This window comes from Lactuca serriola, chromosome 8, assembly GCF_051521515.1.
Source record: "Lactuca serriola cultivar US96UC23 chromosome 8, Lser_US96UC23_V15, whole genome shotgun sequence".
NCBI lineage: Eukaryota > Viridiplantae > Streptophyta > Magnoliopsida > Asterales > Asteraceae > Lactuca > Lactuca serriola.
In genome coordinates this window covers 136,131,289-136,146,588 of record NC_136415.1, presented here as the reverse complement: position 1 = coordinate 136,146,588, position 15,300 = coordinate 136,131,289, and the positions used below count along the sequence as shown (strand labels likewise).

The following is a 15,300-nucleotide window of genomic DNA, read 5'->3' as shown; positions in this document are numbered from 1 at the left end:
GATTGTTCTTATTCATTATGCTATACATTGAGACTTTTCAATGACTTAGAATTATACTTAATCTTGTAAGCATAACCATATTTACTAACTTTATTAAACCATAACAAATAGTCTTATCATTCTTTGTGGTGGACCTGATCAGCGCACAACCAAGTGTACCCGATACCCTAGTCCCTCACTTAACTCACCTTTGTATGTGAACATAGAATTAGTCCTAATTTCCCAAAGATGAAGATTCTCATTCATTGTACAATACAAGTTTCATGATCCCAAGTTTCTGCCCAATTGAAACTTGGGTGATGAGAATCTTTCCTTATTTGATAAATTTAGACACTACCACAAACGAAAGAATCAAATCCATAATGCTAAAAAATACAAACATCAATTTTCACATATGCTATTGCAAGGAAATAATTTTTTTTCTTTATCTATATAATTGCGGAAACACTTTTCGTTACAATGCAATTTCAAATGAAAACTATGTTATTACAAATTTCTAAGCAATCTATCATAACTCTTAAGTAGCAGCCCAAAAATTCGATCATCGAACCATGCGATCGAAATCCATCTCTTTGCGATCAGACTTTGCATGCCTTTCCTTTAAGCATCCTTTGATCCTACAAAACATTAAAATGTAATCTTATCACATCATGTATTAAGAATCTACAGATAAGAACTTAATAGAGTTAGATAGTGGACTAACCTAAATCAGAGTCAAACTTTTTGACCTTACCATTCTTATGATCCTTCAGGTAGATACGACACCTTTGCAACCAAATGCCACTTATTTTGGCAATAGAAACATGTGGACTCTTTGGGAATGGTACACGGGACAATCTTCAGACTTCGTCTTTCCCTTTCCCTTGGAAAGATAAATCTTTTCTGGACTTCCAATGCTTCCATTGTCAATATCCATGGAAGTTTGGGAAGTAGATCTTCTAATCAAATTTGCTTTACAAGTGCGCCAAATCATTGCAGACCCAACAACAATAAGCAAATATGTAAGATCAATAAGGGTGCCGTTGTGACATCCCCATTTTCACGTCCAGAAAAGACCGATTTTGTTTATGCTTTGTTTAGATATCAGAGTAACATTTTAAATTAAAGTGTTTCGGAATTTGTTCCCAGTAAAACATGATAAATACATTATCAAGGAATTTCCAAAGAAAAGTATTTTTATTCATTTTAAAACATTTGGGATGTCATCGTTAATACAGGAACATAAGCATAAACAAAACTTACATTCATTATCACTAGTGATTTATATCTCCTTAATCTCTCAGTGTAATGTGACTTCTTATCAACACCTGTGATATAAATAAATTGAGTGGGTCAGGTTGCGAAACCTAGTGAGTACATAGGGATCTCAATCTCATAGTGTTATATCATATATATAATTTAGAACTCACAAAATATACAATTTCACCACATATATATATAAGCAACTATTACCTCGCCCCGTTAGTCCTTGCAACGAGACTATCCATACTCTTGGACCTTAAATTTTACCTCTTACTTAACCCGTACTCTCATATCTAATTCATTCTCTCAGATCAATAATTGTGCCTATTCCATACTCTCGGATTAGGTACAAGTGTTTATGTGTAAATCCATTCTCCTGAATTAACGACGAATGACTATGTCCTATCCATACTCCCAGACTGAGGACGACTGACTATGTCTTAATCCATACTCCCGGACTAAGGACAACTGACTATGTCTTAATCCATACTCCCGGACTAAGGACAACTGACTATGTCTTAATCCATACTCCTAGATTAATGACAATTGACTATGTCCAATCCATACTCTCGGAATACGAACAATGACTGTTTCTAATTCATGCTCCTGGATCAATGAGATATACTAAAGTTCTATTCTTTGAGTATAACTCACTCGTACTCGTAAGAAAATACTTCCCAATATTCCTCACAATTAATTTAGGTTTACTCTTTATCCTAAATCATCATATATAATCAGGTATGTTCTTTAACACATATTTCATGCAACATCAATTAACCCGAACATAAACATATAATTAATACTTCAATCAATACTTGTATTAAAATCATTTTCATGAAAAGGACTATGCACTCACTTGATAAGCTGGTGACTCGGTACTCGGACAACGCTTCGTTTACTTTAAAACAAATCCTTTGACAGAACCTAGTATCATTACAACTAGAGTTTAGTCTAATGTTCGACGAGACTAATTAATAGTCTAGCTATTAATACTATTATATAAGCGTTAAACAATACTCTTCACCCACTATGTACAGACAGGGGCTAGACATGGAACACTGGAGAGCATGATCATTTTGGCATATAGCACTTCTGAAATCCAGCAACCCAAGCGGCCCTCCAAACTAGATTCCCCGTACCGCGAGTGGTTAAAAGATAGTATAACGACACTTATATAACTTATAATAATATCCCAAATACTCATTATAAGGTCCTAATAACATTACTATATTTAAACATAAGATATACTTAAGATAGGGTAGGCGTATCTCACTTACATCGGGTTTTTCGCAAAACTGGGCTCCGCCGAAGCAGATTTTCTGAGCCAAAGGCTCTTCTTTTCGGAGTCGTCGGGGGATCCAAGGCTTCCACCCCGTGCTAGGGAGTTACCCTAGCCTTTGAGGGGTTTGGGAGGTTTAGAGAGAGTTTCTAGAGAGAGAAAGAAGGGTTTGAAGGTGTGAGAAAAGAGTTTCACCCGACACCTCTATTTATAGGTTGGATTCCTGCTCAACTCTTCGGGTTGGCCTCCAACTCGTCGAGTCCATGCTAGGTGTCACCATTCTGGTGGCAAAATGTGGGTGGCCTATATTGTGCCACGTCACCCCTTTTGCAGCAGCACCCTGCCGACTTCTAAACCCCGTAACTTTCGCATACGAGCTACGTTTTCGACGTTCTTTATATCCACACATAGCTAAAAACAAGATCTACAACTTTCCTTTTGACTCCATAGGCTAGTTCTCGACCGATTTTAAATTTAACAGTAGGAGGAGATTAGACTGTTAAATGACTGCGAAGAATTCGTAACTCCTTCATACGGACTCCGTTTTCGTCTGTCTTTTTATCGTTGAGTTCCTATTAATGAGATCTTCAACTCTCATTCAGGTCGCGTAGGCCAAAACACGCTCGAACTAAAATTCGAGTTTCGGGTCGTGCATTGTTATGCCAAATCTTAGAAAATTCATAACTTCCTCATACGAAGTCAGATTTGGGCGTTCTTTTTTTTTTGTATGTTCTCGGTTTAATGTATACTACAACTTTTGTTTAGATTACTAAGGCTAAAAACTCCTCTATCATAAATTCACTATTTACGTCTCCCGGTGTCGTGCCTGTTTTGCCGAAAAACTTCGACGGGCCATAACTTCTTCGTTATAACTCGGATTTCGGCGTTCTTTATATGTACGGTACCCTTGTAACATATACTACCACTTAATTAAGATTATTCCTTCTAAATAATATTCCATCAAAAACTCATTTTTGATGCTCACTGTCTCTAAATTGACTAGCCCAAATCTATGGGTGTTACAGACGTCGCGGTCTGTCATATAGTAGTCTTTAACAAATTGACTATATGAATTGGGTAGTGACTAAAGAACCAAGTCAAAAACCAACTTCCTTGATACATCGACTCCTAACAATCCCAGCCTGTCAATGTGTGACTTCATCTCCAAGACATGTGCACACACAGAACTTCCATCTTCATGTTTGCTCGCCAATAGGGCCTGAGTGACCTTGAACTTTTCAAGTCTTCGAACATGTGGGTCAGGGAGAATAATTGGAGCAGGTGGAGGAAGTTAAGTATGATATTGTGGAATATCATCTTCATGTGGAAAGCCTTTTTCCAATAGATTCGAGAAGACCATATTTGTCTAACCTAGACATCTATAAAGGGAGAAATTCAAGTTAGTTGATTTAAGTTCTTGATATAACACCCAAAAAAATATTAATGCTAGGACCCAACATAATATTTTACAATTGCGATGAGGGATGTCGTAATCCAATTGTAAAATATTTGAAGGTAGGTAAATGACGATTTACCAATTTCCACCATGAAAAACAAAACAAATTATTAAGTTTTAAATGGATTGAAATTCCTAGATTCTTTGAGATTCATTGAACTTTTTAATGACATGTTTAATTCTCGATTGTGCCCTTCAAGTTTGTGACTGGGATGCCGAGAATCACAAACAAGGTGCGAATAACCATGCAAATTAGCTTGGTACACTCAACGTTACAAATCACATAAGCAATGTGTTGGTTAACCACACACGCTCCATTGATCTATGATTAACGTCAAGCTACCCTTTGCCACACATTGTCAGTCCCAGATTAGTGTGTAGGTTAACCACACACGCTTCACTAACGACTTAACAAGGTGCAAAGTGTATTTCATGGAGTAGTACCATTTTCACATTTTTCCTAAAGTAACTAAGATTGGGAATTTAATAAAAGTTTAGTTACTTTATAATTATCATTATACTTATAATGGGAATTAGTGTCCTATCCTACCCGTTCAGCTAACGACCCTCCACTAGTCAAGGAAGCGGTGGGTGAGAGTAGACACCCATTAAACCGCCATTTTATAGGCAGTAACCTTATACCCCCCTTATAGACCGACTTCGTGAATGAGGTCTACTAATGGTAAGACTGACTTGTCTTTTATACATACATACATATATATATATATATATATATATATATATATATATATATATATTAATATTAACTTTTAATATAATAATAGTATAAGGGTTGAATTTTAACTTTTAAAACTCTATGGATTGGAATTAAATGTTTCAGTTGTGAGACTTTACAAATTCCAAAACTTGAGGACAAGTTTTGAAACTTTTCAAAACTATTGGTTTCCATAACTTATGAGTTAATGTTGGTTTTATGAAAAGACTCTTGATTTTCCATAACTTGAGGACAAGTTATGGAGTTCATTAAAACATTTATGATAAGACTTTTCATGTTCCATAACTTGAGGATAAGTTATGGAACTCATTAAAGAACATTTAGATGAATTCTTACATGAAAAATTATCAATATAATTTTTTTAATCATGATCTAAACTAACTCATAAGGCCAAATAGTTTCAAATCAAATGATACAAGTAATTAGCTTAACATATAAATTAACAACTATCTTTTGATGACTCTTGGAATTCATAACTTATGAGTTTAATGTTATTTTTAATGGATGAAACTTTTCACTTTCCATAACTTGAGGGCAAGTTATGGAGGTCATTAAAATTCATTTAGATCATTTTTCAACAACTAAAATTAGTATATAATTCAAGATTGATCTAGCTAAACTCATAAACAAGATAATATCAAGTCAACAATTTGCAAGCAACTTTGTTTATCATATAAATCAACAATTATCTTAAAACTTTGACAATTATCTTGTGATTAGATGAGCATAATCACTACCATATCATAAAAACAGATTTAATGATGTAAAACAGTTTGTAGTAGTAATTCCAATCCAATATAAAAAAAAAACTCGAAATTCTGCAACCAAAGCCATGGACTCGACGAGTGCATGAACTGACTCGTCGAGTTGCCCTTGTTACTGAGTGGACTCGTCGAGTCAGCCAGTGGACTCGACGAGTTCATTAGTCAGAGGCTAGAAAATCGATTTTTTTTCAATTCTGAAAATTAACAAGCATCAAATATAACATAAAACAACCATATCTCTGATACCACTGTTTGGTTTTGAGCACTATAACACTCCTATGGTGCACATGCAACACTAGATGCTTTGGATCTATGTTTTCTCTAATTATACATGTATTTTTCAATTTTCCAAAGCATACATCCTAACTAGCATACAATTGAGGCTATACAACATAAAAACTAGTCTAGATGATTACCTCTTATATGTAGGGTGTAGTTATTGACCTTTGAAAGCGTGAGCACCACAAGTGTGATGCCTCTAATGTGTCACAAACACCAAATGCAAGAAGGAGGCTTGAGAGAATAAGTTACTTAGCACAAAATCAATATCAAACTCTTAGAATGATGGTGTAACGGATTTTGGTCATGAGGGGTTCCTTTTATAGTGCTAGGGTTACATCTTTGCAAACCCTAATGACCTTTCATATTACTTAGAGTCCATGGGTTAAAACCTCCATGGACTATCCATGGACTATCACATTGGTTTAGCACATCCTAAATAACCATGGATCATTAGCCTATACTATAAGAATAATTGATTTACATAATCAATCCCCATATATTTAATTAGTCTCTTTTGATCACAAAATTACTTCCAAATTAATTCTTGATCAATACTAATTAAATAATATGATTTCATATTAATATTTTATATTTGTAATATATTAATAAATCATAAATAACCTTATTCTCAAAAGTCTATTCTATCAAATTGCACTAATGAAGGCAACCCAAAAGGACTATGCTACAATCGGGTCAAGTACATCCCAGTTTTAGTTAGGGGCTTAGACACGAAATCCAACAGCTATAAGTGTTACATGCTAGAATGTGATTATACCACATTAGAACATGAAGGAAGGTATCTTCCATTTTGGAACCGAACTCAAAAAGACATAAGTCTAAGCGTTGCATCATACGACGAGATGTCATTAGAACATGTCTCATCGGTCTGATCCCTCAAGTATCTTCCTAAATAAAAAAGGAAGGTATCTTCCATTGGCCCATTAGGGTTTTAGGTCTGATCCCTTAAGTATAAATAAGGATGCATGCTAGGTCATTTTGTCTCTTGAATTCAAGAGTGTTAGGCAAATCTCTGTGAAAATTATACATGTAACATTTGTTTGAGAGCTCTAAAATAAAGAGTACTCACTTATTGCCCGTAGATGCAGGTCACCTTAACCGAACCATGTAAATAATGTTTCTTTGTGTGCTTTTAGTTTTTCTTTTTATCCGCATTACTTCTCATTTTTATTCCCTAACAATTGAGGTTATTAGTTTTTTTCATATTACCTCTCATCTCAAACATTATTATTGCAAGAAAAAAATTTAATTGCAATTATCATTGATGCGGCAAAATTTATTTTCTCATATCTTTTAATTTGAATCAATAACCCCTTCAAACATCTCTTATTGTTTAAATCAATAATCACTTCAAACAGATAAATGCCTTTTTTTTTAAGAAAACATTGAATGTTTTTTTTTGAAGAAACCTTTAATTATATATACATTCTACTAGTATTGGTAGAATATGAGAAAATTATAAGTCATTGGTGAATGTTATTAATTTTTAGAACATGAAAAGTAATTTTGTTAAAGCTACTATTTATAAGACATAAGTTATATATACATACCACATGAAAAATAACCGATGTTTATGACCAAACATACATGCTTCTTTATTAATATTCGTATGTTTAGTTACAAACATATAAAATATTCAAAAATAATTTTTATGTGGTTTTATAATTTTATAAGTTTACGTGGTTCTGTATTGAACTCTCTCTCTCGTGCATGTGTGTATATATATATATATATATATATATATATATATATATATATATATATATATATATGCTTAGTTTATTATATTCTAACTAATTATTGTGCGTATATCGTATGCTATGAGAATGATAAAGAAAATATGTTGTTTGATAATATAAATACGTTCAATCTTACATAACTATTGTCATTAACACACATTCTCACTAATTAAATCGTCTATAAGGTTATTATATATTTATTATTATTATTATTATTCTCATTATTGTCAGAATGTTTATTGGGTCATATTCTGTTAGAATGAAAATGAGTGAAAAACGATGTGTGAGAACAAAAATAAATAATAATTAGTGAGAATGCATGAAAATGACAATATTTTTATAAGGTTGAACGTATTAGCATTGCTAAACAACTTATTCTCTTAATAATTCTCATACCATATGATATCCGTACAATAATTAGTTAGGATACTTGAACCTAGCTCTCTCTCTCTCTCTCTCTATATATATATATATATATATATATATATATATATATATATATATATATATATATAGAGAGAGAGAGAGAGAGATAGAGAAATCAAATAAAAACCCCTAAATGTTAAGAACCCTAAGAACTATTAATTTTAAACTTATTTTGCCTTTTCAAATATTTTGATTTTTAAAATGTTTTTATAAATTGCAAAAACGAAAAAGGGCATAATGGTCTTTTAAAAAAAACTCATTCAATTAGTTCATAGCTATTAGTTTAGGCTCGATTACATTCTCTCATAATTTTCCAAAAACAAAATAATATATTCTCTCATTATCTCTCCACCAATCTTCAAGAACACAAAAACTATATCATCATTTTCTCCGACCACCACTACCGCCGATTGCCACCACCACCATCGACTGCCACCAATACCGCCGCCACCGTCTCAACTCTCATATCATTTTCTTCTACTATCAAATCTATAAGCTCTGTTCGAAGCAAACACCACTCGACATATGTGATCTCCGATAAATGTTGATTCCGACGACTTTCCTTTGTTCTTCTTGCTCATACCTGGTTAGATCTGAGGGATTCCGATGGTTTTTCTTGTCTCGTATGGTGTTCCTAGTCAAGATCTGGTTAGATCTAAGAGAAATCGACTTTTGACAGCTCCAATCTCTCGTCTCCAGTGTTGGTCTTGTGATTTCAAGTCATCGTCGCCACCACCTCCGATCACCAACGATATACCACCATTTTATAATAACTTGGTATTCCTTGTCCATCGTAGTCGTGATCTACCACCATTTTTACCTTCTCTGGCAGCTTCACCTTCACCATAGAAGAACCTGAACATTGTTCATTTTGATGCCTCTCGTTCCAGAACGCTGGGTAGAACATCAGACTTACGATTTCATCAACGAGGCTCTAAGATCTGAAATGTTTCAGTCCAGATCTACGATCTCTAATGATAGATCTACGCTCTCTGGTGACAAATCAACGATTCCTGTCTCTAGATCTGTTATTTATATTTCAAGATCAACGATCTCCGACGAGATTAAGGGACCACAACAAAGATCGCCATCAACCACCACCACCGCTGCTACCTCGCCGCTCTGGTGAACCACCGTTAACTCACAACCATCTCTTTCACGTATGCAATTTTTATTTTACTTGTTTTTACCTTTGTTAACCTGTGAATTTAATGTTTTAATCCCTCTCTCTCTCTCTCTCTCTCTCTCTTTGTTTTTTGTTTTTTAATTTTTGTTAATCTTAGTTTTACCTGCTATTAATTTGTGAATCCAAATTTATTATCTTACTTGTTAAGGTGTGAATTTAATGTTTTAAACTGATTATGTTTTGTTGTTGTTATGCCGTGAATTGAATTTATAATGTGTTATTATGTTAATGTTTTTATAAATACTATGAGTTCAACTCTTTTCAAGTTGTAAATTGTGTTGTTTTAATGTTGCAATTATTGTTTAGTTGTGTTAATGTTAGTTTAACTATTATTAATAAGAAAATATAAGTTTTTAAGCTGTGAATTCATGAGTTTTTATAGTATTAAGCTGTGAATTAGTGTACGAAGTAGCCTATTAAGTTGAGAATATGGTTGTAAATGTATAACTTTTATTTATTAAACTGTAAATTTATTATATTAAGATGTGGATTTTATGTATTAAACAGTAATTTGGTTGTATTAAGTTGTGAATTGACTGTATTAAACTATGAATCAACTGTATTACATTGCGATTTCTTTTAGGTCTTTGTAAGCTGTGAATTAACTGTATTAAGCTGCGAATTAATTGTATTAAGAATTAACTGTACTAAGTTGTGATTTTTTAGGTCTTTATAAGGTGTGAATCGTGACTGGCTTGTTCATGAGGCTGGTTCAGAAATTAAGGTTTTGTAGTTTCAATCTATAAATATCGTTTAGCCCTCACTCGCCCGTGGGCTCACAACACTTGCTTTGTTGATTGAATCGATTGGGATGCCCTCGGGGGCATCCCTCCCTGTTGTTGTTGATTGAACAGTGGAGATTCTCATACTTTTTAGCCTTTGAAGCTACTACCACTACCGAAGCTTGCTTCTTTTGGTTACCGGTTGGGGGTTTGAAACCAGAGAAATTAAATGTTTCAGTTATTGTTTAGTTTTGTTAATGTTAACTATTATTAATAAAAAAATATAAGTTTTAAGCTGTGAATTCATAAATTTTTATAAGTTTTAAGCTGTAAATTAGTGTTTGAACTAGTCTAATAAGTTGAGAATATGACTCTAAATGTATAATTTTTATGTATTAAACTGTGAATTAACTATATTATGCTGTGAATCGACTGTATCAAAATGTAATTTTTTTTAATGAATTTTGTATTTGCTAATGAAATATGAGATGAAAGAAAACATTATACACATATATGATTTTATCTAACTTTGAATAAAGTATGTAAGCTTTAAATTGTTAATATTATGCAAATTAAAATCCAAGAGAAACATTAGCCTCCAGACCTAAATGTATATATATATATATATATATATATATATATATATATATATATATAAATATATATATATATATATATATATATATATATATATATATATATATATATATATAAGTTGTAAGTTGAGAACATGGTTGTGAATGTATAATTTTTATGTATTAAATTATGAATTTTGTGTATTAAATTATAAATTGATTGTATTAGGCTGTGAATTGACTCTAATAGACTATAATTTTTTTTTTGTGAATTTTATGTTAAAATATGAATTATTTATGTACGAAGGTTTGTATTCATTTTTTGTGAATATTTATTTTTTGTGTTATATAAATATGTAAAATTGTATGAATTTTAATGATTATTTTGCATTAAAATTTGGGTGAATAAATTAATAGGTTTATTAAACCGTGAATATATAATTTAAGATGACAACACATGATTTTATCTCTACATATCTGATTTGGAAAGAATGATGGTTGCAACGATAAAACAAATGATCAGTGACAACTTGTGATAGTTGGTGGTGGTGGAGTTTATGTTTGACTTCTCTCAATATGTGAATTAATGTATAATGAATTTGTATTAAATTGTAAATTTTATGTATAAAACTATGAATGAACTGTATTAAGTTGTGTATTCTATATAAAATTTGTGTTTGAATATAAATGAATGTGTAAATGAAAATATTAGACTATAAAAATTATAATTTTACCTTTTCATACCAAAAGGTCGGGTGTTAACATATTTAATAAGTATTTACAATACATAGTTAATAAATATTTTTGAAACAATGGTTCTTAATATTTTTGGATTCTCATTTGAACCATTCCTTTTATATATATATATATATATATATATATATATATATATATATATATATATATATATATATATATATATATAATTTTATGGATTGAAAATGTATTTTTGATTGGAAAAACCTAATAAAGTTAGATTTCAAAAAAAAAAATGTCATGAAGCTTTTTCGAGGTAAAAAATGTTCAAGGTATTTTTGGAATTTTTTTTGAGGGTTTTCTGAAAAATTGTCTACAACTAAATGATTAATAGTAAACTTGTTAAAATGAAAAAATATATAAAAAATACAAAGTCTTTTTAACAAAAAAGTTAGTTAAAATTTAATGTGAAAAATCTCTTAATATATAGGATTTTTTTATAATATTAACCCTAAAATTTAAATTGAAATTTATATATTTGTTTTTTAGTAATTTAAAACAAAGATATTTTTAACATACTTTTTATAAACTTTTCTATATCACTTGCTGTAACAGATTATGATGATATTTATACCTTTATACTAAGGGGGTGTTTGGGATTGACTTTTGACTTTAACTTTCTCAAAAAGTTAAAAATATGTTTGGGTAATAGAAAAATTCTTTTTAAAATGATTTTTTGTATAGAGTAAAATGAGGGGTTTCAAAAAGTCACAAAAACCTGACTTTTTGTGATTTTACATGTAAAATTTAAGCTAAAAGTCCTTTTGCTAATCAAAACACTTTTTAAAGAGCTTATTTTACAAAAAGTCATTTTACAAAAAAGTCCTTCTATAAAAAAGACTTTTGATGTTTAAAAGCAATCCAAACACCCCTGAAATTAGTTATATTTAAGTCCTAATATTTAGTTTTTGACATTTTTTAATTTGTATAATTGAGTTTGGAATTTAAATGCTGACTCATTGTTTAAAATAATCAATTTCTTAGAAATTGTATCAAAATTGATTATTTAAATCTTTTAATAAATAATGTGTATAGCCGTATTGATTTTTTTTTGTCAAAAGTGGTTGCAGGTATTTTACAACCCGTTTTAACATGGTTAATTTTTTAAGTTTAATATTTATCACATAATTATTTTGGAGCATATACCACTTTGGATGCCATTTTTTAATTATTTTATTTGTTATTAACCAAGGGCATTTTAGGTAGATAAAAAATTCCGGAAGCAATACAAATGCCCCCAAAACTGCCGTTCTCCTTTTACACCAACCCTAACTTCTTACAATCAAATCTTTCCCCCTTCTTTCCCTCTTCTCTTTCTCTCTCTAAAACAACCGTCTTCGTTTTCATATATCTCTACGAAATTTCAAGAATTTATGAGACTCAATTCTCACAATCTGATTCGTCCATCATCAAATTAGGCGCATGGGGAAGTACATGAGGAAAGCGAAATTGACCGGCGATGCGGTGGCAGTTATGGAAGTCTCTTCTTCTCTCGGCGTCCGAACGCGAGCCAAAACCCTAGCCTTACAGAAACTTCAAGCTTCGAAAACCACTGACACACCTCCGCTCGAGGACAACCATGAGTTGTCGTATCTCCAGCTTCGAAGCCGTAGGCTGGAAAAGCCACCGCTGCAACAATCGACGTGCTGCAGGCAAGAAAACCCTAACCCTAGCATGGGAACTTCGAGGTTGGTAATTCGTTCCGGTGGTTCGGTTTCAGTTGGGTCCGGTTCATGTAATGAAAACCATAGGGTTTTGCGTGAGTCCAAAATCAAAGCAGACGAAGAAACAGAGGCTTATTGTGATTTTGGTACTGAAGAAACTTCTTTTGGCGAAAATAATACTGATTTCGATGGCAGAGAGAGGTATAATTTATTTATTTCTCTGATTTATTTAATAATTTAGCATCTTTTGCAGAAATTTTCTGCTTCCTGCTTCTATTCCTGTTTTAATATTTGTTTGATTATATGAGGAAAAGGGGGTTAATTTTACATAAATTATTTTTTGATGCTTTACGTTTCTTAAATACACACCATGGACAGAATATCAACTATTCTGCATAAAAATATCTATGTTCGTCATCAACTTGTTATTATTTGATGTTAAAAGAAATATGAGTATTTCAATTATATGTTCTTTTGAGTTGTTTTATAATTTTTAAAGGGCGCTTTCTTGTCTTATGTGGGTGTGAATATTCTTTTGTATTGGTTGAAAATGCTCTTTGGAGAGAGACTTTCTTGTTCTTATGTGCAAAAGTGTCTCACTTTCTTTTTCTTTTTTCATTGCTTCATCGTGTGGGTACCATCTTTAATTAAACAATTAACTTTCCAAATCCTTTTTTTTCAAAGAACTATAAAAATACATTGAATGAACACATCTCGTTAGATAACAAAGTTCTTATTTTTGTATTTACATTTTATGGTGAATATATTTTTTTCATAATGTTTGCCTTTTTCCCTATATGCAAGATGACATGACACAGATTATTTCTCTTGTAATCCCACGAGCCATACGGGTGTAAAGGGCATTAATGTCTTTTAAACATGCAAAAGTGGGAAGAGCATTCAAATCTTTGTACATACAACCATACAAGAGATCTAGAGTAATTTCTGTCCCACATGTTTTAGTATTGTTCATAACATATAATGAGACATGGGTAATGAGATTGAGATAAAATCCAACATGGATACTGTTTTTAACATCGGTGTCATTTATTATCAATCGGCATCTTTTCCATATCATGACTTGTTTTTTAAACAGGCCTTTTTTTTGGGTTAAATTTATGTAGCTTATTTATTGGTAGAACAGAGAAACAAAACCAAATCTGTTTCAATCACATGTTGACCATTGCCACTTCCTAGTTTAGATTCTCATCAACAGTGTATTACTAGAATGCATGGGAAAGGACTGGCCCCACCTACATAAGGTGTTTTTTACCATGTGTCAGTTGATAGTACACAAACAATTAAACAGGAAAAGGATAGAATATCGTATAAGTTTCACTCCCACTATCATTATTTTATAAAACAAATATAGTATTTCTTTTTCTTGTTATCTTTCTAACCATTTTATCCATCCATCCTTTAAGTGGACCATAGTTACATAAGTTAATTTCTTGGGACTATAACAGACTTTATTTTTTGTTTTCTTTGTTATGCTAATTGCCATTTCTTTTTAAAATATATATGTAGGAGCACTAGAGAAAGCACACCTTGTAGCTTTATAAGGGAGTCAAATACCAATAATACCCCTGGATCTGCTACAAACCGACATGCTTCTAACAGGGTAATCCAGGGGATTATGCCTTCAGCACAGGAGATTGAGGTGTTTTTTGCTCGACATGCACATGAACAGCAACGACGTTTTTCTGAAAAGTAAATTAATTTTTAACTTTTTAATAGTATTTATATATTCGAATGTTCCTGAATAATCATTTGTTTTATTTAATCATTTTGGGTTAATAATGCAGGTACAACTTTGATATTGTGAATGAAAAGCCGCTTGAAGGGCGTTATGAATGGGTGAAAGTCCAACCATAAATGGAAGTTGATATTAATAATAATAATAATAATAATAATTAATAACATTGATATCATAGTTTGAAGATAAGAAAGTAGAGGATTAATGGAATGTAAAGAGCAAACAGAAGAGCTGTGTAATCTATAATGATGTCAAGATAATAGAGCTGATGTATTACACACTAACATATGTAGGGGTAGAATGGGAATGAAGGAAAAATATGTTGTTTTTACCTTTCCCTAGATTTGCAAGTAATAATTCATGAATAATTGCCAGGGTTAGTGTTCATTTAGCTTTAATTGTGAAGTTCAAAATTGGTAGTTAATGTCAAAATGGATTTACTTTTTAGTCTCAACTTTTATGATCTTTTTACTTTATGTGCCCTTGAACTTGTTTTGGCAATAATTGACATGGTGAACAAGTGTATTTTCCTCTTGATGAGCATAGACTGAAACCCTAAAAAGAGGAGAAATAATGCACACACACATGTGATTGTTCCAATTTCAATTTTGAACAGCGACTCAGTAGCTTTGACTTTGAGAGGTTAAAGTTGGGTATTTTTTTTAGCTTTGTTTTCCTGTTTTATTTTTTTCTGCTGTA

General features: G+C 31.7%; 1 protein-coding gene across 1 annotated transcript; it reads left to right on the top strand.

Moving 5' to 3' along the window:
* The first annotated feature begins 12,430 nt into the window (after positions 1-12,430).
* ICK6 (inhibitor/interactor with cyclin-dependent kinase) lies at positions 12,431-15,055 on the top strand. Its single transcript, XM_079016512.1, has 3 exons — positions 12,431-13,046; positions 14,373-14,555; positions 14,651-15,055. Exons 1-3 carry the CDS (start codon positions 12,604-12,606, stop codon positions 14,718-14,720), a joined length of 696 nt encoding a protein of 231 aa, XP_078872638.1. The 5' UTR covers positions 12,431-12,603; the 3' UTR covers positions 14,721-15,055.
* The last annotated feature ends 245 nt before the right edge of the window (positions 15,056-15,300 follow it).

Excerpts from the sequence above, each read along its gene's own strand:
- ICK6 (XM_079016512.1), top strand. The coding sequence starts at position 12,604 with ATGGGGAAGTACATGAGGAAAGCGAAATTGACCGGCGATGCGGTGGCA. Across the intron at positions 13,047-14,372 it reads GATTTCGATGGCAGAGAGAG|GAGCACTAGAGAAAGCACAC; the intron begins GTATAATTTATT and ends ATATATATGTAG. Across the intron at positions 14,556-14,650 it reads CAACGACGTTTTTCTGAAAA|GTACAACTTTGATATTGTGA; the intron begins GTAAATTAATTT and ends TTAATAATGCAG.